A 27,086-nucleotide genomic window follows, 5' to 3' on the forward strand; every position below is an offset into this window, starting at 1 on the left:
CACTAGCCTTCCGCTGTGGTCTGGTTCCTGTTAGGCGGGGACCACAGCTTTGTGGGTCACTCCGGGCTCTAACTACGTCGCTGTCCCGTGCCAGAGGCTCTCCCGCTGGCTTTAGCGTCAGCCCTGCATCTCCACGGCTGTCCTCATGAGCACGTCAACCCTACCCCAGCTCCCAAAGGCTCCCGTGCTGGACTCCATCCCTTCCTTCAGTCTCCCAGAACATGTCCCTGAGCTGCAGCCATTCCTTTCCATGCACCAGGCCCTCCTGCGCCCATCAGCCCTCCTCCACCTTTTCCAAACTCACTCCCATGGACTCTAGCCCTCCCCCATCCGTATTCTCAGATTCCTACTATGGGCTCTAGTCCTTTTCCTAAGATAACCCTCCCCTCACTCCACAACCATCTTAAGATAGCTCAGGTCCCTCCTGTGAGTCTAACTGTGCCCTCAACTCTCCTGGGGTGCTTCCCTGGCCCTGCCCCTTCTCCAAGGGCTTCCCTTCTTCCCTGTCCCTCCCGGGGAAGACCTCCAGGATTTGGCAGTGGTCCAGTTTGCTGGCCCAGGTCCTGAACAGGCCATGTCTGAATGTTCAAATAGTCAAGCTCATATGTGATTTTATTTCTTTATTAATATTTTTAAGTAAATTGACAAATAATTGTATCACACCTATCAACGCTTTATACAATTTGATGTTTTGACACACGTACACAATGTGGAATGATTAAATCAAACTAATTAACATAACCATCACCTCACTTTTTGCGGTGAGACACCTGAAATTTACTCTGTGATTTTCATTTTAGCCATTCTGGTGACTGTCTAGTGACAACGGCACATTGTGGTTTTACTCTGCATTTCCTTGATGAGTAATGGCGTTCAACACATTTTCACTTCCTATTGGCCACTTGGTGATCTCCTCTTTTAATGTTCTTAAGTCTTTCCTCCTTTTAATTGATCTATTTTATTAACTTGTAGAATTCTTTGCATTTTCTATGTGAGTTCCTTTGTTAGATGTACGTGAAGTGAATATTTTCTTCCAGTCTGCTTTTTTTTTACCATATCTTTTTTTTTTTTTTTTTTGAGATAGGGTCTCGCTTTGTTGCCCAGACTAGAGTGAGTGCTGTGGTGTCAGCTTAGCTCACAGCAACCTCAAACTCCTGGGTTCAAGCGATCCTCCTGCCTCAGCCTCCCGAGTAGCTGGGACTACAGGCATGCGCCACCATGCCCGGCTAATTTTTTCTCTATATATTGGTTGGCCAATTAATTTCTTTCTATTTATAGTAGAGACGGGGTCTCGCTCTTGCTCAGGCTGGTTTTGAACTCCTGACCTCGAGCAATCCGCCCGCCTTGGCTTCCCAGAGTGCTAGGATTACAGGCGTGAACCACCACACCCAGCCTACCTTTTCCATATCTTAATGGTATCATTTGATGAGCAAAACTTTGAACTTTTGGATAAAATCTAACTTGACCTTTTCTTTTATGTACTAAGAAATCAGTGTCTATCCCAAGGTTGTGACAATAATCTCCTATGTTTTCTTCTAGAAATTCAATAATCTTTTCTAACTCATTGTATCCATAGCTGGTTTTCTTGTAATAGTTCACTAATAGTAACACTAATGGTAATGATCATAAGAACAATAGCTAATATTTATTTAGCTTACACAATATTCCAGTTACACTTTCAAACACATGTACCAAACATTTAATTTCCACAATAGCAATCTTAGGTAGATGTGATTATCCCTATGTACAAATAACACGCATAATGTACATTTGAGAACGCACAGAGGTAATAAGCAGTCTGCTCAGTGTCTCACAAGGAGTAAAGCAGTGGGACAGTGATGACAGTTGGTAGGGTATGTGCCAGGACTAAAGGCTTTCCCACACTTATATTAGCAGGGTTATTCCCTAGAAGGAATGTGTAATGTGATAAAGATGGAATGGTATTGGTAGGGTTCTATGCATCCGTTAAACTAACCTATGCAGTAAAACTTTTACACTGAGAATGTCATGACTGTTCAGAAAAAGTGATTTTTCTACTCTCCAAATTTGCCTCTAGTATGACTTTTGATATTTTTTAAGCAGAATACTATTAAAGGCTTTCTTGTGTTAAACTGTATCATGAATTCTCATGCTGAGGAAGGAATGAATGTAGTTTAGAGGCCTTCATACATTCTTTGTACAGCTGTCCCTTTATCTGAGGGGGATACGTTCCCAGACTCCTGGTGGATGCTTGAAACCCTGGATAGCAGTACTAAGTTTTTTCTTGCACATATATACTATATACTATGTTTTTTCCTGTACATACATATCTAAAGTTTAATTTATAAATTAGGCACAGTAAGAGATTACCAACAATAACTAATAAAATAGAACAATTATAACAATATACTGTAATAAAATTATGTGAACATAGTCTCTCTCTCAAAATATCTTATTGTAATGTAGACCTTAGTAACCTCAGCATATTTTTTTCCCTTTGTTAAGTTGAGAACTTTTACCTTTTCATTTAAAAGCACTGTACGGCTTCTCTTTGGCATATTTGATTTGCCAGCATTACTGCTCTTGCACTTTGGGACTATTAAGTAAAATAAGGGTTACTTGAACACAAGCACTGTGCTACCACAACAACGATAACCAAGACGGCTACTAAGTATTAATGGGGCAGGTAGTCTACAGGGCAGGTAGTGCACAGGATGGATGTGCCGGACCAAGGGATGATGCACGTCCCCAGCTGGTTGGAGCAGGACAGCATGAGATTCATGAGATTTCATCATGCTACTCAGAAGGGCGCGCAATTTAAAACTCACAAATTTTTTATTTCTGGAATTTTCCACTTAATATTTTCAAACTGCGGTTGACCGCAGGTAACTCAAACTGTGGAAAGCGAAACCCTCAGTAAGAGGGGACTATCGTATTCAAAAGATTTTTCAACTGTTTAAAATTTACAAATTGTTTATTTCTGGAATTTTCCACTTAATATTTTCAAACTGCGGTTGACCGCAGGTAACTCAAACTGTGGAAAGCGAAACCCTCAGTAAGAGGGGACTATCATATTCAAAAGTTTTTTCAACTGTTTAAAACTTACAAATTGTTTATTTCTGGAATTTTCCACTTAATATTTTCAAACTGCGGTTGACCACAGGTAACTCAAACTGTGGAATGCGAAACCCTCAGTAAGAGGGGACTACTGTATTCAAAAGGTTTTTCAACTGTTTAAAACTTACAAATTGTTTGTTTCTGTAATTTTCCATTTAATATTTTCAAACTGCAATTGACCGCAGGTAACTCAAACTGTGGAAAGTGAAAGCCCCAGTAAGAGGGGACTATCGTATTCAAAAGGTTTTTCAACTGTTTAAAACTTACAAATTGTTTATTTCTGTAATTTTCCATTTAATATTTTCAAACTGCGGTTGACTGCAAGTAACTCAAACTGTGGAAAGTGAAACCCCTGGTAAGAGGGGACTATCGTATTCAGAAGGTTTTTCAACTGTTATGAGTCTTCTGATGCTCTCTAAGAAGGTTCACATGATTAAATTTCTTTCCACATTCCTTACACTCATAGGATTTGGAATGAGTTTTCTGATGCTGTGTCAGCTGATGGCCATGGCTAAAGGACTTCCCACATTCTTTACATCTATGGGGTTTTTCCCCTGTATGAATTCTCTCATGTTTAACAAGGCTTGACCCATAAATAAAGGCCTTCCCACATTCCTTACATTTATAAGGGGTTTCACCAGTGTGAATTCTCTCATGTTGAGTAAGGTGATAGCCACAATTAAAGGCCTTCCCACATTCGTTACATTTATACGGCTTCTCACCCGTATGAATTCTCTCATGCTTAACTAGGCTTGAACCCCAACGAAAGGCCTTCCCACACTCCTTACATTCATGAGGTTTTTCACCAGTATGAATTTTCTGATGTTGAGTAAGATAATTGACTCGAGTAAAAGCCTTCCCACACTCTTGACATTCATAGGGTTTCTCACCTGTGTGAATTCGCTTATGTTGAATGAGGCTTGAACCACAAATAAAGGCCTTCCCACAGTCTTTACATTCATAAGGTTTCTCCCCACTATGAATTCTCTTATGTTGAATAAGTTTATACACACGACTAAAGGTTTTCCCACAGTCTTTACATTCATAGTCTTTCTCACCAGTATGAAATCTCTGATGCTGAGTGAGTTCATCACCACGTCTAAAGGCTTTTCCACAGTCTTTGCATTCATAGGGTTTTTCACCAGTATGAATTCTCTTATGAATAACAAGGCTTGAGCCCCATCGAAAGGCCTTCCCACAGTCTTTACATTCATAAGGCTTCTCACCAGTATGAATTTTCTGATGTTGAGTAAGCTGATTACCCCAGCGAAAGGCTTTCTTACATTCTTTACATTGATAAGGTTTCTCGCCAGTGTGAATTTTCTGATGTTGACTAAGTTGATAGCCTCGACTAAAGGCCTTCCCACATTCCTTACATTCAAAGGAACTCTCCTTAATTTGAATTCTGTGATGTGATCGAGTAAGTGTACCTTCTCTATTAGGCCTCTTTTCATAGGTGACTATCATTTGATTGATATATCTCACTCGAGGGCGTGGTGGTTCTTCACGTGTACCTTCACTTCTCCGGTTAAGGCTATGGGATTTACTTTTTCCATCACGGTTTTCTTTCCTTTTGGGAAAATTTCTTTCACGAATATTCCTTCCTGGCGCTAAAACCTTAGGGTCATATGATGATGACTCCAAATCTGGAAAAAAATAACATATTTTGTTTCCTTTAAGGGGAAACAAAAACAAACAAACCTAGCCACAAATCAAAAACTTGTCAAGTAGAAATAAAAAGTCTCCAGTAGAATAAATGTGAATCACCTAGGGTTCTTGTTAAAATGTAGATTTTAATTCTGGCATCACATACTTAATGAGGATACATTGGAGGCATTTGTTCTAAAGTCAAACATGAAAAAGGTCCCAACTATTAGTCTATTATTTCCTACCAGCTGACACAATAGCCAAAAGATATTAGGGTGATAAATCTCAAAAATGAAGATGAAAACAAATATAATCTGTAGGTGATATGATGACATTCCTGGAAAACTAAAGAAAATATATAACTACTGTAAGTAAGAATATTTTGTGACTGAAATGTATATGTTAATAATATAATTAAAAGTAATTCTGAGGCCGGGCGAGGTGGCTCACGCTTGTAATCCTAGCACTCTGGGAGGCCGAGGTGGGCGGATTGCTCAAGGTCAGGAGTTCAAAACCAGCCTGAGCGAGACCCCGTCTCTACTATAAAAAAAAATAGAAAGAAATTAATTGGCCAACTAATATATATATATGTAAAAATTAGCCGGGCATGGTGGCACGTGCCTGTAGTCCCAGCTACTCGGGAGGCTGAGGCAGTAGGATTGCTTAAGCCCAGGAGTTTGAGGTTGCTGTGAGCTAGGCTGACGCCACGGCACTCACTCTAGCCTGGGCAACAAAGTGAGACTCTGTCTCAAAAAAAAAAAAAAAAAGTAATTCTGAGCCTGAGCAAGACCCCATCTCTACAAAAAATAGAAAAAATTAGCTGGCCCTGGTGGTGCACACCTGTAAGTCCCAGTTCCTCAGGAGGCTGAGGCAGAAGGATCACTTGAGCTCAGGAGCACAAGGTTGTAGTGAGCTACGATACTATTACACTCTGTCCTGGACAACACAGCGAGACCGTCTCCTCCCCAACCGAAAAAAAAAAAAAAGTAATTCTGGATAAAAGCAACAAAATTTAGCAAGCAAATTAAGCAAGACTTAATTTAACAAAAAATGTGAAAAAGTTTAGAAGAGCTACGAGGAAAACTTTAGAAAAACTTGAGCATCAATCAATATAAAGATACTAATTGCAAAGGACTGAAGAACGATTAAATCTATGAGCTCATGATGCTAAAAAATTTTAAATGGCTAACTTTGGAGCATGCTAGGAAACCAGTCCTTTATTATAAAAACCATCATTAAAGAAAAACAACAAAGTTTTTATCCTTTATATCCAATTTGAATAGCCACTGCATAAGCAATTAGCAGAGAGAGCAAAGCTTCTCTTTAAATCATCATAGCTAATAAATGAAGCAATGACAGACTAGCACCATTTTGAACCCCCAATGAAATGATGAATGTAGGCACTGGGTGTCGATGACTGCTAATAGCATGAGAAAGCCATAACCAGATATTATGTACTTCATGATGGAAGAACATAACAGCACCCAACCTAAAAATCAAAATGATAGTGATAGAGACTTCATAAACAGAAAGGATGATTAAAGAACAAACAAGAAACCAGATAGGTAAAGAAAAGGTCTTATTTCAAATTTTTGTAGGCATTATCCCCAGAGGCAAGTATAAAATGGTAGTTTGCAGATGGATTCTGGGGGCCAGAATTTTTGGATTCAATTCTTGCTTCTGCCTCCTGTAACTAAATCACTTTGTGCCTCAGTATACCCATCTTCAAAATAGACAATGATTGTGCCTATCTCATCAACTTGTGAGAATTAAATATTTTTATACACACACACACACACACACACACACACAGTGCTTAGAACAGAGCATGGCACAGAGTAAGCATAATGTTAGCTACTAATATTACTGTTGTTTTGCTAGGAGAAAAATAAAAAATTTCCTGAGACATGAAATATTGTCATTTAATGTTATTTTAAAAATTTATTTTATTTTATTTTTTTAGAATCTTGTTCCTCAGATTGAACATTCAATGTTTAACTCAAAGTTCATAGATTGTACCTGTCAACTTCACTTCAGGTATGGTGTGTAAGAAATGAAATATGCTCACTTTGGTTTTTTACAAACTTCAAACACACAAACTGGTTTATTGGAACGAATCAGAGTGATGTGTCCAGATGTTTTCCCTAACAGTGGGTCTCCAAAATACCACAGATCATCAATAGCAATTTGGATATAAACATAGTATCATAGGATGAGGCTTGGTTTCTTTGAAGATGGTTGTGAAATAAATATCCCAGAATTCCAATTCATTCCTCAGTCACTAAGAAGAGAGATGATGACAGGGAGGGCCAGACAAAGGTGGGAAGACAACTAATGGATGGGAGATGAAGGTGTGTAATGCCCATTTCCATAGTGGGAACATGAAGAAGGAATTCAGTGAGTTTCTTGAAAGATGGGCCAGAATTCACAGTGGAGAGCTGATGTTCCAGGAAGCAGAGTCTAAGTTATTTGAGGCACACAACTTACCCAGTGAGACCAAGTTACTGTAGTTCTCCAACATCACATCCCAGTACAGATCCCGCTGAGCAGAGGTCAGACAGGCCCATTCCTCCTGAGAGAAGTCTATGGCTACATCAGAGAATGTCACCACACCCTGAAAACATAAAAATCCACATACTCCTGATGAAAGGAAACAGTTTCAAGATGAGGGAAAGAAGACAAAAGGCTACCATCTGGGTAGAGAAAAATACAGTGAGTAGACCGAATGCCTGTGATATGGGAAGAGGGTGGTAGGGGGGAACATCTTAACTGTGACTGACGCAGAATACCTACATGTTACTGAAGAGCCCTACTGCTGCACAGAAAATGACCTGCACTCTGTGGCATTCTTAATTATTCAGACTTGTCAGGAAGTGGGTAAAACAACCATTTCCTTTTGTTTATAAGCACAGAGTCTGCTACATGCCTGCCTTGCAAATTCTCAACAAGTATGGATTCCTATAGCATTCTTTTTTTTTTTTTTTTTTTTTGACACAGAGCCTCACTTTGTTCCCCGGGCTAGAGTGCCTTGGTGTCAGTCTAGCTCATTGCAACCTCAAACTCCTGGGCTCAAGCAATCCTTCTGCCTCTGCCTCCCAAGTAGCTGGGACTACAGGCATGCGCCACCATGCCTGGCTAATATTTTCTATATATTTCTTTTGACTATCCAAGTAATTTCTTTCTGTTTTTAGTAGAGATGGGGTCTCGCTCTTGCTCAGGCTGGTCTTGAACTCCTGAGCTCAAATGATCCACTAGCCTCGGCCTCCCAGAGTGGTAGGATTACAGGCGTGAGCCACTGCACCCGGGCCTCTTTTTTTTTTTTGAAGGGAAAAGAAAATCCTGAGATTTTTGTTTGTTTAATATATTTTATTTTAGAAAACATGTTTTGCATGTTTGACTATTTTCAAGCCTCAAGTTCATCAATGTGGCAAATTACACTTTAAGCTGTTTTCCTTTGTAATGACAAAAACACGTTCTAACTCTGGGAGGCCAAGGTGGGAGGATTGCTCAAGGTCAGGAGTTTGAAACCAGCTTGAGCAAGAGCAAGATCCTCTCTCTACTAAAAATAGAAAGAAATTAATTGGCCAACTAAAAATATATAGAAAAAATTAGCTGGTGGTGCATGCTTGTAGTCCCAGCTACTCAGGAGGCTAAGGCAAAAGGATTGCTTGAGCCCAGGAGTTTGAGGTTGCTGTAAGCTAGGCTGATGCCATGGCACTCTAGCCTGGGCAACAGAGTGTGTGTCTCAAAAAAAAAAAAAAAAAAAGAGAAAAAAAGCATGTTCTTAGTCTATTAAAAACTTAGGTTGATCAAAGCATCTAAGGTTAACCCCAATAGTGGAGGTATAAGATCACCTACTGCTTCCATACTAGAAGATCCTTGTGTTTGTTACTATTCATAACTCCTGCCTTTTCCCTGTTCATAACTGAGAAGATATTGGTTGTCAAATGATTCAGAATCACACAGAGGTCTGGCAGGAATTTTATTGTTCATTCAACAATAAAATTTATTCCCCAGTTTCCCTAGCAAGAACATGGTCTCTGTCCATAGGCCCTAATCACAACCTTATCCAATTCTAAAAGCCCATAATGCTTGAGGTCTCACCACACTGAGACCAATAAGTAGGAACATTTCCTTTTATCTAGCTAGAAAACACCATCAGTGGAAAATTTATTTTCTCATGTGGTCAAATAGAATCAACTTATCTAACTCATCAAACAACAAATTTAAATATTTCTCTCAAGGGTCTTTGTTCTTTCATTGCTCCAACATTACTCTTGACAAAAAAAAGTGAGCAAATAGGTAACACTGAATAATGTGCTCAATGATTAAGTAAACATTATCCAAAAAAATAGACATTGGTCTATAATGGCATTATCATTCACTGGAATAGAAAGAAAGGGGAAATGGTAATTAGATGGGGCTTGATTAGGTAGAAGGCTTTGTATAATTAACAAAAATATCCACAAAACCCAAAAATCACATTTCAAGAAAAAAAGAGAAATACACACTTACCTGGGCCATGGTTTTAGAATTCAAGAATTGATCAGTCTTCTTGGAGTCCCTACAGAAGACAAAAATTCCAAGAGGCCAGAGCTAGGGATGGAAAAACAGACATTAAAACCAGGTGCACCTTGGGTTCCCAAAATGACTTAATATGACTTTTTGCTCCTCCATCTTGGCTTCCCAACATAAACATGACAAATGTGGGGAAGATTAACAGGATTCTAGATAAAACCAAACACCTTCCTAAAACCCCAGGAAGCTCAGCTGCTTATAGCAGAGGGGCTTTTGTTTTTCCTTCCCTTTTTGGCTTGACGGCATACCCAGACACTTCAGCAGGATGATTTCTGGCTAGCTACCTACTGAGAGTTGGAGGATGGGATGTAGTAAAGAATTTGGACTTGTCCAAAAAGAGGTCTGGCCTTGCCCTCAGCTTCTGAGAGGTAATCCATATCATACCTGATAGGAATGTCTTCGTTTTTGGTGGGGGCTCAGCACACCAGAAAGACCAACCAGGTGATTCAGGCTGAGGGCTTTGGGTCACGCGGTTAGCAGCTGATGTGGAGTCTGAAATTCATCATGTAGACAATCAATCCATTAATCATGCTTGTGTGTTGATGCCCCAATAAAAAATTTAGACATCAGAACTTGGGTACGCTTCCCTGGTTGCCAACAGTTGGTGCTTATTGTCACACATCACACAGCAGAGTAACGAGTCCTGATTCCACAGGGGGAAGACACCAAAAACTACATGTCTGGAATACTGCTTGACTTTAACTGATGTGCTTCTTTCCTTGTCTGCTGTTAATCTGTACCCTTTCCCCGTAACAGACTATAACCATGAGTATACCATCTCTCAGTGAGGGTTCTGTGAGTCCTTCTAGTGAACTGTTGAACCTGAGGGTAGTTTGGGGAACCCTTCAAACAAGCAGCTGTTGTTGTGGTCTTGTGTAGAGATGGTACCCTAAAATCTTGCAGATTAGCTAACGGTATGCAGGGGGGATTGTGATCTAGATCTGAGAATGGGTGCTTAGGATGTTTAGTCTCATTCTGAGCATATCCTGGTCCCTCTAGATAACCCTTCAGGGTGAAGAGGGTCTGTATCATACAAACTTGGACCTCCTCTTGCCTCTAGAGCAGTGATGTTACTCAAAATACAGCAGGTGGATGGAGTGGAAAAGGAACTGCCCTGGCTGAGTTCAGTACCCTTGAGTCCAGAAAAGCTGACTACATAATTACATGTAGAATATCAAAGTAAAAAAGTAAATGGTAACCAAATTCTAAGTTGAAAGAAATACTTAAAGACATGAGACATATTTCAGATACACTGTAAGTAGAAAAGTTAGCTTACCCAAACAGGATACATTTGTAAAATTCTATATATGACTATAAATGTTTATATGTATATACACACATATACATGTATGTATATGGAGAGAGAAAGAGATAGGGAGGGAGGGAAGGAAGGAGTAAGAGAGGGAGGAGGACACAGACAGACATACACATGCTGACAAACCAACCATATGATAACAGCAGAAAGAAAACAGATATAAAAACAGAAATAGTGAAACAGAAAGAAACAGTCTGGGAAGTTGTATTTCCCTTACATAGAAAACATACTAAGTATGTTTTCTGTAAGCCTATTCACAAACTGGTCCTTGGCATCTGGGAATCAGATTCCAGAGTGTTCTCACCATTCCTTAAAATTTAAGAGGGACTTGCAGTGCTTCAACTGCTTGTATAAATAATGTGGTTTATGCTGAATACTTGCTTTCCTCTGGGAGTCTAGAAGTTCAGATTGTGCTAAATAGAGTGTATGTATGTAACTGAATGAACCTTGATAAAAACCTTGGACCACCAGACATTGGTGAGCTTCCCTGGTAGGCAACATGCAACAGGTGTTGTCTTATTGCATTGCTGGATGAATGAAGAACATTCTGTGTGATTTCACTGAGAAATGACTGAGAAAGATTGAGCCTGGTTTCCTCCCAACTTGTCCCATGCATCGAAATCTGCTAATTTTGCTTTGTATCCTTACAGTGGAATAAATCAGTCATGAACAGGACTAAGTGTTGAGTCCTGGAAAAGAGTAGTTTTTTTTTTTGAGACACAGTCTCACTTTGTTGTCCAGGTTAGAGTGCCGTGGTATCAGCCTAGCTCACAGCAACCTCAAACTCCTGGGCTCAAGTGATCCTCCCGACTCAGCCTCCAGAGTAGTGGGGACTACAGGCATGCACCACCATGCCCAGCTAATTTTTTCTATATATTGAGTTGTTCCACTAATTTTTTTTTTTTTAAAATCAAACTGTTTATTGTTGCTTTTTGCCATTTGGTAGCATTTTACACATAGGCTTCAATCTTCAGAATACCCTGGATTCAGTAGAAAGCTCTTTAAATGAAGTTTTGTACAAAAGAAACTTCTTAGCAGTCAAAATTTAGACTGTAAAGAAATACATGCAAAACATATTTTCCTGAAAACACTTAACTTTGAACAAAGCACCGAACTACACAAATACAGAATGAAAACAGCATTTCAACTCCACCAAAAGTAGTTGTCATAAAAGGTATAAAAGTCACCTAATTACACTAGGCACTGTTCACTTTTTAAACGAGACAATAAAAAAATATTGTCCACAAACAATATCCCAGCTCTAGGGCAGGTTTCAGAAAGTCTTCAACTTCATGCTTTAATAGCAACGAGGTGAGTATGATCAAGATCTGGAACGTGATCTGTATCCTCCACGACTGTAGTAAGGGGAAGGTGACCGCCTTCTATAAATCTGATCCCTGTCTTGAGCAGCTCTCCATCCTCCTCCTCCATTTCCTCCTCCTCTATATGATCTGCTATAGTAGTCCCGATCATCGTGGCCTCGATCGTATGCTCTGTCATAATAATCCCGACGGCGTGAACTGCCATAGGTGGGCCTTCCCATGTAAATTCCTGGTGTTGGGGTATGTGGTCTTTTTGTTATAGAGAAATCAACTCTGATCCTCCGACCATCAAGCTCCATTCCATTGGCACGTTCTCTAGCTTCCCTGGCATCATCTACATTTTCAAAATATACAAAGGCAAATCCTCTTGAACGCCTAGACTGCTGGTGATATACAACAGAGACATCCGCAATGGTACCGTATTTAGAGAACACTTCTCTTAGATCTCTTTCTGTGGTGTACAAGCTCAACCCAAACACTCCAAGACAACAGTTGGGATCAGGATTCACCCGATTCCCAACATGACGCCTGCGAGTAGACATGGGAGAATGACTGTGGCTGTGCCGTCTGCGATAATCGTGACTGTAAGACCTGCTCCGGGATCGTCTATGGGAGCGGGAACGAGACCGTGACCTGGTATGCCTTCGAGAGCTTCTTCTGGACCTAGACCTAGATTCAGATCTGGACCTGGACTTTGATCTGGAACGCCTGGAATCTTCCTTGGAGCGAGACCTTGCAGGGGTATGCCTTGCAGATTTCCCCGATCCGTGAGCACTTCCACTTCTGGAAGCATAACAGGATTCCCGCTCGCCGCCGTAGTTCTGTTCGCCGCTGTTGCTCATGACTTCTGGCTGCTGTCGCCGCTCGATGTGCTTCAATTGAAGCTGCCAACCTGTTGTGCCTTCTTTAAAGAGGCTCCGCCACAGCCTCACACGATGCACAGGTTTCCCAGCCGCTCAGAACTGAAGCGCTCTGCGCCGCCTCCGCACGGGCTCTAACTCTCTAATTTCTTTCTGTTTTTAGTAGAGATGGAGTCTTGCTCTTGCTCAGGCTGGTCTTGAACTCCTGGCCTCAAGCTACTTCCTGCCTCGGCCTCCCAGAGTGCTAGGATTACAGGCGTGAACCTCCACACCTAGCCTCTAATTTTAAAAGGCTGTCTTTCTTGATAATTTGTTGGCATGGATTAGATTCTACTGTGTCATCTCTAATCCTATAAAGTAGAAATATTTGAGAGACATTTCAAAGCAAGACAAAGATCACTGGCATGCCCTTGCCCTCCCAAAATGCACACAGGTATAATGTGATCCATGGCTGGGTTCGATTCCTTTAATAAACTAAGATTTAGAGAGTCTTTGGCTCTTTTACATGATTAATTAGCAAGATCCAATGCTCCAGAAACAAAACACACGTGCTTGGAGGCAAAGAGCATGACTGGAAACATACACACCAAAATGTTAACAGTAATTATCCCTGGATGCTACAATTATGGGTAATTTAGAGATTTAGAGATTCTTCTATAATAGCTCTTTAGGGACTGACCTTGAGTGATACACCAAATATATTCTTAAATGAGGTTTCTAGGTAACTAAAACACTTTCCACAGATGCTACTGTTAACAACCATTAGTAGAGCTAAATATTATGTCACATGCACTTTTATTTCTTATGACTATCTCTAAACACACTTCTTTGTACCTGCATGTTCTCGTAAAATAAATGTGGTATGATTACTTAAACATTTCCATCATCCTGAACACTAACTGTGCTTAAGGTAACATAATCTTTGATTTTACACTAATGGGTCTAAATCTCATTATGGCATGTCACCCTTCTAATGTCTTGCGATTATGGAGCACCCCTTCACTAAAAATAAAAAAAAACAAACATAAAAAAACACACATGGCATATAAACTGTGTATACAATTTCTTTTGGAAAGTAATAAATGGAGTTAAAGAAAGGACCTCAGGTTAAATATTCCTGTTGTAGACCACTGAGACTCAGCTTCATTTTGTGAATTTGCAAATATCCATCACAACTACCTTCGTGTGTATGCTGTTCCTGTATACGCATCCAGATTTGCGACATTAACAACCACAGCTAACATTTACTGAGCACTTATGCTACAGGGCACTGTTCTATAAGAGTTTTACATTTAGTAATGCATTTCATTCACATCTGAATCCCTTCTTCAGAGAGTGCAATAAGCTAGCGAGAAGCAGAGATAGGAATGAAATCCTGGTAATTTACATCTTGAGTCTGGGTTGTCCTATAAACACAAATCACATAAAAAAAAAAAAAAAAGGAAACTCACCTGTATCTCTATTTTAAGATGTATAGCAATTCTTCCCCTGCAGAGGTGCCTATTCTGAAGAATGCAGACCTAAGGGAAAGAGGAAGATAAAAAATGATGCAATAGGGCCTTTCTGGAGTACAGGCAGTCTTAGAATATCTTCTAAGCCACACTGGCCCCCAGGCCATATCTAAACCAGATCAGAAGTCAGAGGGCCACAAGACCCGAATCTCTGAGAGATTCCTGAAGACTAAGCTCTGAAACTGAGGTTGCGACAGGCGTAGCTGCCCCTTCTTCCCACCTCCCCCATCGCAGGGGCCTCTCTCCCTACAAAAGGGATTCCACCCGAGGCCACTTCCTCCTGTCACGCAGGTGGCTCCATGGCTGTAACAGTGTCCCCTGGTGACTATGTCTGTATCTTTCTTGTTGACCGTTTTCACCACCGGATTCAGGCTCTCACGTCCCTTTGCAGCCACTCGTCTCAGGCAGGTACCGCGCGGTCGCGAGGCGAGGACAGAAACCGGCAGAGACTTTCGAGCCACAGGTTGTAGCTCCGCAGGCAGCCGAGCTCACACAAAAGCCCGTCCGCCTAGTCGCTCGGTCACCCAAGCACAAACCTGCGCCCCTCACGGCCTCGCGAAAACACACAATGCCACGAACACACGCCTGCCCTGCCAACCGCACGTATGTGAAAAGACATACGTGCGCCCGCGACGGAGACACATCCCGGCCGTGCCGCCCCAAGCCCGCGAAAACGTACCTCACGGCGCGGGGTCCGGAGGCGCCGCCGGCCGCTCCCCGCCCCACGGATGCTCACCGCCCGGGCTCCGCCGCCCGAGCTTCTAGAACACCCTGCGTCACAGATATGGAGAGAGGGCCGCGCCGCGTCCGCCCCCCACTCCCTCTGGCAAATGCGTCACTCAGCCACACGTCCTGTGCCCGTCACCCCCGCAGCGCATACGCACGTACATCGCTCTGCACGCACTGGCGCCAGACGGCAGCTGCGTCACCGATGCAGATGCTCCCGCGGCACGGTCCCCAAGGCCCCCAGTGACGCTCGCACGCACACCTGTGTCACAATTACGAGGACAGAGCCAGCCTCGTCAAGCCCGCACACGCCCACGCAAGTGCGTCACACGCGCTCTGTCCCTGTCTGCCGGCCGACACGAATGCGCATGCGCGCACATCCCAGTCGCAGGGTCTGGCCTCGGCCTCCCAAGCGGCCGGTGCGCGCTCACGTGAGCATCTCGGCACGGATGCGCGCTCACGCGGACATAGATACGGTGCGCCCTCACGCGGGCATCTCGGCATGGATGCGCGCTCGCGCACAGAACCGGCCATACGCACGCACGCACATACATGCACACTGACGTGCGGGCGCACACACTAGCGAGTGCATGTTCCTGCCCGCACATATACACACGTGTGCGCGAGCACACGCACATACGCTGGCACACGCACATCATATACGCGCGCACAAACACGCACGCATGCGCGCCCCACCTCCAGGCCACAGGTTGCGGCTGTTTCGCGCCCTCTCGGCAGGGCGGCTCCCTCACCGCGGTCCCCACCCAACCCTGGGTTCCGGCTTCTTCCAGGGAAGCGAACATTCCCCACCAGGGCCCAACCCCCGCGGGACCCAGGCAGGGGCGCAGGGGGCGGGGAGGGCCCCGGACGGTTTCCCGGGAAACCGGCGCCTACATGTCCCTACGTGTCCCAGCATGCAACTCAGCGCCCCCCACCCCGCCTGGCCACACAGACCTCTGGGAAATGGAGTCCAGAACATTCTCCGGCGCGGGTCTGACAGCGGACCCGACAGGGCTGTCAGGGCGGACGGTGTCACTCTGAGCACGTCCTGCCCCCTGGAGACAGCCCTTGCTCTGAGAAGAGGGGCCGAGTCGCCCAGCTCGGAACTCGTGTGGCCTCCGGACCGGGTGCTCCGGTCCAGACGTGGCGGCCCTCAGGATGCTGCCCCTTCCCAGCAGCTCTGGGCGCCGGCTCGGACTCCCTTCGGGCCTCGCTCACGGGCGCCCGGAGCTGCCTCCGTCCGGTGTCCCTCCTTGCTGCCCTACAGCGACCTACAGGGAGCGGCTACGGCCGGTGAGTCATTCATTCTAAGTGCTAATTTCACAGCGCTCGGCATAGGTCGGCACGTAATAAATGTCTGATTTTTGACTCAGAATTCCACTTTTTGGAACTTGTATGAAGGAGATTTCTATGGAGTACGTAAATGTATGCCCACGTATGTTCACAGAACATTTTTCTTTGAAAGTTTTTCGCTTTTAAATCAATAGAACTGTAGCCTCATATTTACTTGTAAGAAATAATACTGAGAGATCCTGTGTACCTTTCACCAGACCATCCCAACTGGGGATTAGTATAATATCACAAGCGGGACATTAACATTGATATGATCCATTGATGTTACCTAAATTTCTAGAGAATAGCTTTTCTCCTTTTTAAAATTTTTTTCCTTCCATTTAATTTTTTTTCTTCTACTTCTGAAGCACATGGAGAGAATAGTTTTTAAAAGTGAAAATTTCACAGTAGAGGACACATAAACAGTTTTGTTCCCACTGGGCCAGGTGGCTCACACCTTTAATCCTAGCACTCTGGGAGGCCAAAGCAGGCGGATTGCCCGAGGTCAGGAGTTTGAAACCAGCCTAAGCAAAAGTCAAACCCTGTCTCTACTATAAATAGAAAGAAATTAATTGGCCAACTAATATATATAGAAAAAATCAGTGAGGCATGGTGGTGCATGCCTGTAGTCCCAGCTACTCGGGAGGCTGAGGCAGTAGGATTGCTTGAGCCCAGGTGTTTGAGGTTGCTGTGAGCTAGGCTGACGCCATGAAACTTACTCTAGCCTGGGCAACAAAGTGAGCCTCTGTTTCAATAAAAAAAAGAAAGTTGAGTTTTTAAGACCTTAAATTATAATATAACTATAAGATGCTTTATGTAAGTCAGTATGGCAAACACAGAGAAAAAACATCTAGTAGATACACAAAAGATAAAGAGAAATTATCAAAGCATACCACCATAAAAGTCTGTTAACACATCACAGAGGATGGCAATAAGACTGGAAGAAAAGAATGATGGAAAGACAAAACAATCAGTAAACAATTAACACAATGACAACATTAAGTGCTTACCACTCAATAATTACATTAAATATAAATGGATTATAGTCTTTAATCAAAAGAAGGTGGATGAATGGATAACAAAACAAGACTGAAGAATAAGCTACTTATAAAACTCATTTTAGACCTTGGACACACATAACAGCAAAGTAAGAGACAGAAAGAGATATTCCATGTCACTGGAAACCAAAAGAGAGGAGTGTTTACACCTGTATCAGACACAATAGACTTTAACTCAAAAACTAAAAACAGAAAAAGATCATAATATAATGATAATATAATGAAAAAGGTCAATCAAGATAATATATCAATTATGGATATGTATGCACATAACACAGGAGCACCTAAATATATAAAGCAAATATGAAGACATTCTAAAGGAGAGACAGATTTCTACTTCAGACAGTAGAAAGAAACTTCACACCCTACCTTCTACAAAGAACAATCATTCAGACAAAATTAATAAGGAAACATTAGACTTGAATTACACTTTAGACGAAATGAATCTAACAGATATATTTCACACTTTTTAACAGTAGAAAATACACTCTCCTAAGGTGCACATGAAACATTTTCCAGGATAGATCATATATTATGTCATGTAACAAAATTTAAGGAATTTAAGAAGACAGAAAGTATATCAAGTATCTTTTCAAATCACAAAAGCATGAACCTGGAAATGAATAACAAGAATAATTTAGGTAAATTCACAAATACGTAGAAATTAAACAAGACACCAAACAACCAATGGACCAGAGAAGAAGTTAAAGGGGAAATTAAAAAATATTTTGAAAGGAAATACAATATCCCCAAATTTATGGGAGGTAGCACTTCTAAGAGAGATATTCACACCAATAAATGCCTGTATCGAGAAAAAAAAGAAATATCTCAAACAACTTTTCACCTCCAGTAACAAGAAAAAGAACAAACTAAACTCAAAGTTGGTAGAAGGGAGAATAAAGATCAGGGCAGTAACATATGAAATAGAGACTGGAAAAACAGTATAAAAATATCAACAAAACTCAGAGTTTTTTTTTTAAAGACAGTGTCTTGGAGGGGAGGCAAGATGGCAGACAAGAGACACCACCAGACAGAGCAGCTCTGCGAGAAGGAGAAATTTTAGATGAAAGAGGAAAAAAAAAAAAAAAACACACAGACAAACAAAGATAGAATGAGGGTTGGAAGGAGGGGTGTCTGAACCTATAGGAGAGTCCATGGGAAAAGGTTGTGGAGCAGAACTGGAAAGAGAAAGGCATTGGTGGCAGGGATTAAGCCCTAAGAGGATTAGAGACCAGTGAGAATGGGTAGGTAGAGCAGTTAAAATTCCTCTCCCTTGCATCTTAGACTGTCATCCAGCTTCAGCCACTCAACCTCCCTTCACTGAGTTGGACAATAAGGACACACCTAAAAGTCCCAGGGCCCCACCCACCCACTACGTGGAGCACTTGAGTGCTTTTCCTGAGGAACTAGAGCTGGTCGCAGGACCCCAAAAGGCACTGCAATCTGTTCCTTCTAGAAAGCACCACCTACTGACAGGCAGGTCAATTTGCATGCACTTTTACTGCATTTACTAACTCATCGTACAGGGTGTGGTTGATTCCCACCCATAAGCACCGCTTACTGGCTAAGAGACTAAACTGAGCATGTCATTATTTAAACAAAATAAAATCCAAAGGTTAAGAAACAACAGCTACTCCAGATGAGAAAGAATCAGTGAAAGAACTCTGGAAGTATGAAGCATCAAAGTGAAAGGATAACCCCCAAACAAACACCAGCTTTTTAGCAATGGATACCAAGCAAAATCAGAACACTGAAATGACAAAGATGAAGAATTTTCAACGTGAATTGTAAGGAAACTCAATGAAATGCAAAATAAAATGGAAACCCAATACAAATAAACCACAAAAAGGCAAGAAATGAATGAAAAATTCACTAAAAAATTGAAATATTCAAGAAAAACCAAACAGAACTTCTGGAAATAAAAAAATTATTCGAAGAATTACAAAACACAGTGGAAAGCCTTAAGGATAGGTTAGATCAAGCAGAAGAAATAATCTCAGAGATTGAAGACAACATCTTTCAATTAAACAAGTCAGTCACAGAGATAGAGCAGAGAAATAAGAGATTGGAGCAATGCCTACAAAAAATGTGGGATTATGTGAAGAAGCCTAATGTAAGAATGACAGGCATCCCTAAGGGTGAAAAAGAAAATAGACAAAGGTTGGATAATCTATTTGAGGGAATAATGTAGGAAAATTTCCCTGGCCTTGCTAGAATTCTAGATATCTAGGTGGAAGAAGCTCAAATGACTCCTGGGAGATCTACTACAAACAGGAAAACACCATGACACACATAGTCATCAGAATGTCCAAAATAAACACAAAAGAGGCCCTCCTACAAGGTGTAAGGTGAAAGCAGCAAGTAACCTACAAAGGAAAACCCATCAGATTAACTGCAGACTTCACAACTGAGACCTTACAAACCAGATGGGACTAGGGCCCCATTCTCAGTCTTCTCAAATACAATAATGCCCACCCTAGAATTTTGCATTCTGCAAAACTAAGTTTCCTATAGGAAACTTCATATTTGAAAGAGAAATAAAGATCTTCTCAGACAAGCAAACACTGAAGGTATTTGTCAAGACAAGATCTGCCCTCCAGGAAGTACTCAGAACAGTGTTACAAACGGATCAGCACAATAGACAAAATCATCCAAAAAGCTAAAGGTAAAGGCATCTACCACAATGGCTGAAGAGAGAAAACAAAGCAACAACATTCAACTCAACAGGATGAACAGAAATCTGCATCACTTATGAATTCTTTAAATAAATGTGAATGGCTTGAATTGCCCACTAAAGAGACATATGCTGGCTGAATGGATAAGTATACATAAGCCAAGTATCTGCTGTCTTCAGAAAACACATCTAACCATAAAGGACTCATTCAGACTCAAGGTGAAGGGATGGAAAACAATATTTCATGCAAATGGAAACAAAAAGAAAGCTAGTGTGGCAGTTCTCATTTCAGATAACTTAGTATTTAAACCAACAAAAGTAATGAAAGATAAATATGGTCATCATATAATGGTAAAGGGAACAATTCAATAAGATGACATAACAATTCTAAACAGCTATACACCTAACACAGGTACACCCAGATTCATAAAGCAAATCCTACTTGAGCAAAACAAAATGATAAAGAGCAGCACTGTAATAACAGGGGACTTCAACACCCCTCTGACAGAAAGGACAGATCCTCCAAACAGGAAATAAAGAAACAATGGACTTAAACAGGACTTTAGAACAAATGGGTCTGACAAACATTTACAGAACATTTTACCCAAAAACCACTGAATATATGTGTTCCTCATCAGCTCATGGGACACTCTCTAAGACCGACCATATCCATATCCAGAAAGCATGTCTTAACAAATTTAAAAAGTAGAAATTATACCATGCATCTTCTCAGACCACAGTGGAATAAAATTAGAAATCAACTTCAACAGAAAGACTCATCTCTACACAAAGTCATGGAAACTAAACAATGTACTGCTGAATGATAGTTGGGAAAAGGAAATTAAGATGGACATCAAAAGATTCTTTGAATTAAATGATAAAGGGGGCACAAATTATCAAAATCTGTGGGACACAGGTAAAGCAGTCCTGAGAGAAAATTTATAGCCTTAAATGCCTACATCTAAAAGACAGAAAGATCACAAATCAACAATCTAATGAATCATCTCAAGGAACTAGAAAAGGATGAGCAAACCAATCCCAAACCCAGAAGAAGAAAAGAAATAATCAAGATCACAGCAGAACTAAATGAAATAAAAAACAAAAAAACTATACAGAAGTTTAATAAAAGAAAAAGTTGGTTTTTTGAAAAGATAAACAAAATTGACATGCCTCTTGCTAGATTAACCAGAAGCAGAAAAGAAAGGACTCTAATAGCTCAATCGGGAATGAAAAAGGAGAAATTACAACTGATACCATGGAAATACAAAATATTATCTATGAATACTATAAAAATCTCTCTGCACATTAACTTGAAAATGTGAAGGAAATGGACAAATTCTTATAAACACACAGGCTCCTTAGGCTCAATCAGAAAGAAATAGAATTCCTGAAAAGACCAATATCAAATATAGAAATTGAAGCAGCAATAAAAACCCTTTCTTAAAAAAAAAGTCCTGTATCTGACAGTTTCACACCTGAATTCTAGCAGACCTACAGAGAAGAACTGGTGCCTATCCTGTAGAAATTATTCCACAACATTGACAAGGAAGGATTCCTCCCAAACACTTATTGCCAAGCCAATATCACCCTGATACTAAAGCCTAGAAAGGATTCAACAACAACAACAAAACTACAGACCAATATCCTCTATGAATATAGATGCAAATACTCTCAATAAAATCCTAGCAAACTGAATTCAGGTGCTTCTAAAAAAAAAAAAAAATCAATCATGACCACGTGGGCTTCATCCCAGAGATGCAGGGATGGTTCAACATACACAAAATATATGCAAATCTATAAATGTAATTCACCAGATAAACAGAAGTAAAAACAAAGAACATATGATCCTTTCAATAGATGCAAAAAAAGCATTCAAGAAAATCAGTACCCTTTTATGATAAAAAACGCTTAACAAAATAGGCATAGAAGGTACTTACCTCAAAATGATAAAAGCCATATGTGACAAACCCAGAGCCAACATCATACTGAATGGGGAAAAAAAATGAAAGCATTCCTGCTTAGAACTTGTACCAGACAAGGTTGCCCTCAATCATCACTTCTATTAAACATAGTGCTGGAAATCCTAGCCAGAGCAATCAGACAAGAAAAGGAAATGAAAGGCATCCAAATGGGGCAGAAGAGGTCAAACTGTTGCTCTTTGCTGATGATATGATCTTATATCTAGAAAACCCCAAAGATCCTGCCATGAGACTACTGGAATTGATAAATTCAGCAAAGTGTCAGGTTACAAAATCAATGTACACAAATCAGTAGCACTCATATACACCAACAGTCAAACTGAGAACCAAATCAAAGACTCAATGCCTTACACAATAGCAACAAAGAAAATAAAATACCTAGGAATATATTTCACAAAGGAGGTGAAAGACTTCTATAGGGAGAAGTATGAAATGCTGAGGAAAGAAATAGCAGGGAATGTAAACAGATAGTAAACCATACCATGCTCATGGATGGGCAGAATCAACATTGTTAAAATGTGTATACTATCCAAAGTGATCTACAGATTCAATGCAATCCCCCTTTCTTTTTGGCAGTGCGTGGTGGCAAGATGGTGGTACAGATCTCCAAAAAGAGGAAGTCTGTCGCTGATGGCATCTTCAAAGCTGGACTGAATGAGTTTCTTATCGGGAGCTGGCTGAAGATGGTGGCTACTCTGAAGTTGAGGTCCGAGTTACACCAACCAGGACAGAAATCATTATCTTCGTCACCAGAGCACAGAATGTTCTTGGTGAGAAGAGCCAGCACATTTGGGAATTGACCACAGTAGTTCAGAAGAGATTTGGCTTCCCAGAGGAAGAGCTTTATGCTGAAAGGGTAGCCACGAGAGGTCTGTGTGCCACTGCTCAGGCAGAATCTCTGTGTTACAAATTCCTTGGAGGGCTTGCTGTGCAGAGAGCTTGCTATGGTGTGCTGCGGTTCATCATGGAGAGTGCAGCCCAGGGCTGTGAGGTCGTGGTGTCTGGGAAACTCCGAGGACAGAGGGCTAAGTCCATGAAGTTTGTGGATGGCCTGATGATTCACAGTGGGGACCCTGTTAACTATTACATTGACACTGCCATGCGCCATGTGCTGCTCAGACAGGGTGTGCTGGGCATCAAGGTGAAGATCATGCTACCCTGGGACCCTACTGGTAAGACTGGCCCTGAGAAACCTTTGCCTGACCACGTGAGCATCGTGGAACCCAAAGACGAGATACTGCCTACCACTCCCATCTCAGAACAGAAGGGTAGGAAGCCAGAGCCGCCTGCCATGCCCCAGCCAGTCCCCATGGCATAACAGGGTCTCCTTGGCAGCTGTATCTGGAGTCTGGATGTTCCTCTGTAAAGACATTTAATAAAGTCTTGTACAAAGACACAAGGCGGGCTGACTATAGTGTATACCCAGGATTCAGACTGTGGATGTCAGCCAGATGCAGATGGCTGGAGATGGGTACAGATTCCAGGGATCTCGAAATTCTGAGAAAGCCTCTGCACCACTGCCTCAAAGTGGATTGGCTACTGCAAATGAGAAGCCAGAACCCCCTTCTATCAGTTGATAGTATGTTTGGGGATCCATTTGACTTTGGTGAATTTAAATTTCTCATTCTGCAAACAAGTATTTCTCTGATCATTTCTCACTAAATAGGGGCAACTCGGACTACCTTGTTTTTCTTCTGGATTGAATGCTATAGTTAAACATAAAACCAAATTTTGAGAGAATGGACCAATAATTTTCAAAAGTTGTGGGTTTTTTTCCCACTTTGAGCCACAAAGAAAGTGGTAATTCTTGTCAAAGCTTCTGGGACTGAGTATTTGGGACTATGCCTACGGAGAAAGAGACATCTTTGTAATGGGATTTCCTAAGTCATGGATAGGAATCCATACAGGTGGTGAGGTGGGAGCTGGCTCTAGTGGTGCCCTTGAGATATTGATGGCCCTAATGTCTGTTTATCCAACCCTTTCCCCAGTAAACTCTGACTTTTATCCTCTGAGAAAATAGCCCACAGGACTGGGCCCTTCTTAATTACCCATCTTGCTTCTAACCTGTGTAAATTTCTGTGGTGGCTGTCTTATGTAAGACACAGTAAAAATTTATTGTATTAGTTTCCATTAAATGTTAAAGGAAATGTTATGAAAATGTAAAACAGGCCGGGCGCAGTGGCTCACGCCTGTAATCCTAGCACTCTGGGAGGCCGAGGCGGGCGGATTGCTCATGGTCAGGAGTTCGAAACCAGCCTGAGCAAGAGTGAGACCCCGTCTCTACTATAAATATAAAGAAAATTAATTGGCCAACTAATATATATAGAAAAAAAAATTAGCCGGGCATAGTGGCGCATGCCTGTAGTCCCAGCTACTTGGGAGGCTGAGGCAGCAGGATCGCTTGAGCCCAGGAGTTTGAGGTTGCTGCGAGCCAGGCTGACGCCACGGCACTCACTCTAGCCTGGGCAACAAAGTGAGACTCTGTCTCAAAAAAAAAAAAAAGAAAATGTAAAACAAACATCTGGAAAAAAAATATTTTCTTGTTTTTTTTCCTTTTTTTTGTTTTAGAAATAGAGTTTTTGAGACAACATGGATGAACATGGAGGACACTATTAAGTGACATATGTCAGACACCTGCGTGAGCTAACTTATTTGTGGAGTATAAAAAAGTTGAATTCATAGACACAGAGAGGTGGTTACCAGGGACTGGAAGGCAGGATGGGGAATGAGGAGATAAAAAGGGACAAAGCTTCAGCTAGAGAAGAGAAAAAAGTTCTGGAGATCTGTTGTACAGTATAGCGACCAAACAGAATGAATAATATTGTATAGTAAACTTTAAAAATCCCAACTGAGTAGATTTAAATGTTCTCATTATATATATAATTATTAGTGAGGTGAGATTTATGTTAATCAGCTTGATTTAATCATTTCACCTCAGTTGTACACCATAAATATATACAGATTGTCACTATTAATTAAATAAAAATAAAAAATTAAGGTCAAAGGAAAAACCTTACAATAATCCAAAAAGACAAATAAAAAGGAGACGAAATTATATGCAACCATATGTGTGACCCACAAAACATAAAATATTTGCTACCTAAGTTTTTATAGAACACGTCTGCCAACCCCTGCCCTAGATCCAGAACTCATACTAAACATCAAACCATATGGTTTATCACAGTTGACGCAAAGCAGCAACTGAGAAAAAACAAGCTGTCAGTTCAAAGAAGTCCTGGATAATGGAACAAATTTTGATTTACTGATTAATTGAAAAACATTCTTGTCTTTGATGACACAGAAATTTGGTGAAACTCCACTTTTAAAAGCCTCACAGGCTGGGCTCAGTAGCTCATCCCTGTAATCCCAGTGTTTTGGGAGGCAGAGGTGGGAGGATCACTTGAGGCCAGGAGTTTGAGACCAGCCTGGGCAATATCCTAAGACCTGGTTTCTAGAAAAAATAAAATAATAATAAAAAAAGCCTCATAAGGGTGACATTTTTGTCATGTACTGACTAAACAATCAAACCTTCTCCCCTTTTGCTGTGTTTTGAAAACCTGTCCCAGGGAAAAGACCAAAGTTATCTGGTATTTGAGTCTACATGGAAACCAAACACCTCCTTATGAAGCCACACTGTAAAATAAAGTTCAAACCACTATAAGGTATTTTTCTATACCATCAGATTCTTAGAACACCACAGCAATTTGATAAGGGGGACTTGAACAATTTGACAAGGGGGTATGTGAATACTCAATAGAGAGGGTTGGTCAATAGGAGTACATACAAGATACACTTGTCACACCTCTCTGGTAGGAATTACTTGGATAAATTGCTAACAGGGAGGACATTTAGGGCCATGAAAAGCAATTAGTCCTAAACTATATAAACACAAATTTAATGAACATTTAATAAAGCTGATTTTAAGATATGTAACAATTCTTATTCCTCCTCAGGATGCTTTTTCTGAAGGACAGGTGGCCTAGAAGAAGAGGGTAAGAATGAGCACCAGAGTCTTCCTGGAGTACAGACCACATTAGAAAATACCTTCCAGGGCACACCTGCCCTCAGGCCACAGCTAAAACCAGTGAGAAGTAAGAGGGCACTGGCATTCAAGAATTTTAGAGATATTTGGGACTAAGCTGTATTTTACCTGGGGTTCTAAAACATGGAGATGCCCACTCCCCTCATGTACCTAGCTAGGTACTTCTCCCCTCCCAAATAGGAATCTCATTCATGACGCTTTCTGCTCCTGTCATACAGGAGTCTGCATGGAAGACGCTTCCCGCTCTAAAGTTATCTCATGGCTATGTCTGTGCCCTTTTTGTTGACGACATTCATGACAAGGTCCTGGCTCTCACATCCCACTGGGGCCACTGCTCCCATGCAGGTACCACATGGTTGGAAGATGAAAGCAGAGGAAGCAGAAGGGACACTGGAGATACAGATTACAGTGTCGTACATAGCCACGCCCACTCAGTAGCCATGCCCCCTAATCATCCAAACACCACCCTAAACCATTCACTGACTCCCAATCCCAGGCCTTGTCACACCTACTGACTGGCAGGCCAGAGAGTCCCTGCCCATCCCTGTCAATCTGACAGAAGTGCAAAGATACATCCTGGTTGTGCCACCTCCATCCATCCTGTAGGCATGCACCTCACAGAGCAACAGAGCAGTGTCACACCTAAAACGATCAGCCCCTTTGCCAGCAAAGACACTTGAAAACACTTGTGTTACAGCTCTAAAGACAAACACTGCCCCTCTCACTTGTTCCCCCCACATTCCTAAGCAAGTGCATTGCATAATTGAATGCCCTGTCTCTGTGTCACTCCACAGAGCCCACACATACCTATCTCACCCTGCAAAGAGTCAGAGAGATATACCCAGCTGTGTCATTGGTATAGACCCCTTCAGCCAGAACCACCCCCATCACCCCAAGGACATTCACACACAGGTGTCACAGTTAATGTGACAAAGCCTGGAAGCAT

At 41.6% G+C, this 27,086-nt stretch overlaps 1 protein-coding gene and 2 pseudogenes across 2 annotated transcripts; 1 reads left to right on the forward strand and 2 right to left on the reverse strand.

Annotated features, from left to right (window-relative positions):
- Positions 1–1,022: 1,022 nt before the first annotated feature.
- Positions 1,023–14,338, reverse strand: ZNF331 (zinc finger protein 331). Of its 2 annotated transcripts, none has more exons than XM_075998920.1 (5): positions 14,270–14,338; positions 9,706–9,813; positions 9,259–9,307; positions 7,231–7,357; positions 1,023–4,742 (listed from the first exon to the last, which is right to left on the reverse strand). In XM_075998920.1, the coding sequence occupies exons 3-5, from the start codon at positions 9,265–9,267 to the stop codon at positions 3,484–3,486; spliced, it is 1,395 nt and encodes a 464-aa protein (XP_075855035.1). In that variant the 5' UTR covers positions 9,268–9,307; positions 9,706–9,813; positions 14,270–14,338; the 3' UTR covers positions 1,023–3,483. The 2 variants fall into 2 exon arrangements, with proteins under 2 accessions (XP_075855035.1, XP_012626310.1); XM_012770856.2 differs by having other exon boundaries at positions 9,259–9,339.
- On the reverse strand, positions 11,530–14,338 carry LOC105874732 (transformer-2 protein homolog beta pseudogene; annotated as a pseudogene).
- An 8,350-nt stretch (positions 14,339–22,688) lies between these two features.
- LOC105874733 (small ribosomal subunit protein uS3 pseudogene) lies at positions 22,689–23,501 on the forward strand (annotated as a pseudogene).
- Positions 23,502–27,086: the final 3,585 nt, after the last annotated feature.

This window comes from Microcebus murinus, chromosome 32, assembly GCF_040939455.1.
Source record: "Microcebus murinus isolate Inina chromosome 32, M.murinus_Inina_mat1.0, whole genome shotgun sequence".
In the NCBI taxonomy this organism is placed as follows: domain Eukaryota; kingdom Metazoa; phylum Chordata; class Mammalia; order Primates; family Cheirogaleidae; genus Microcebus; species Microcebus murinus.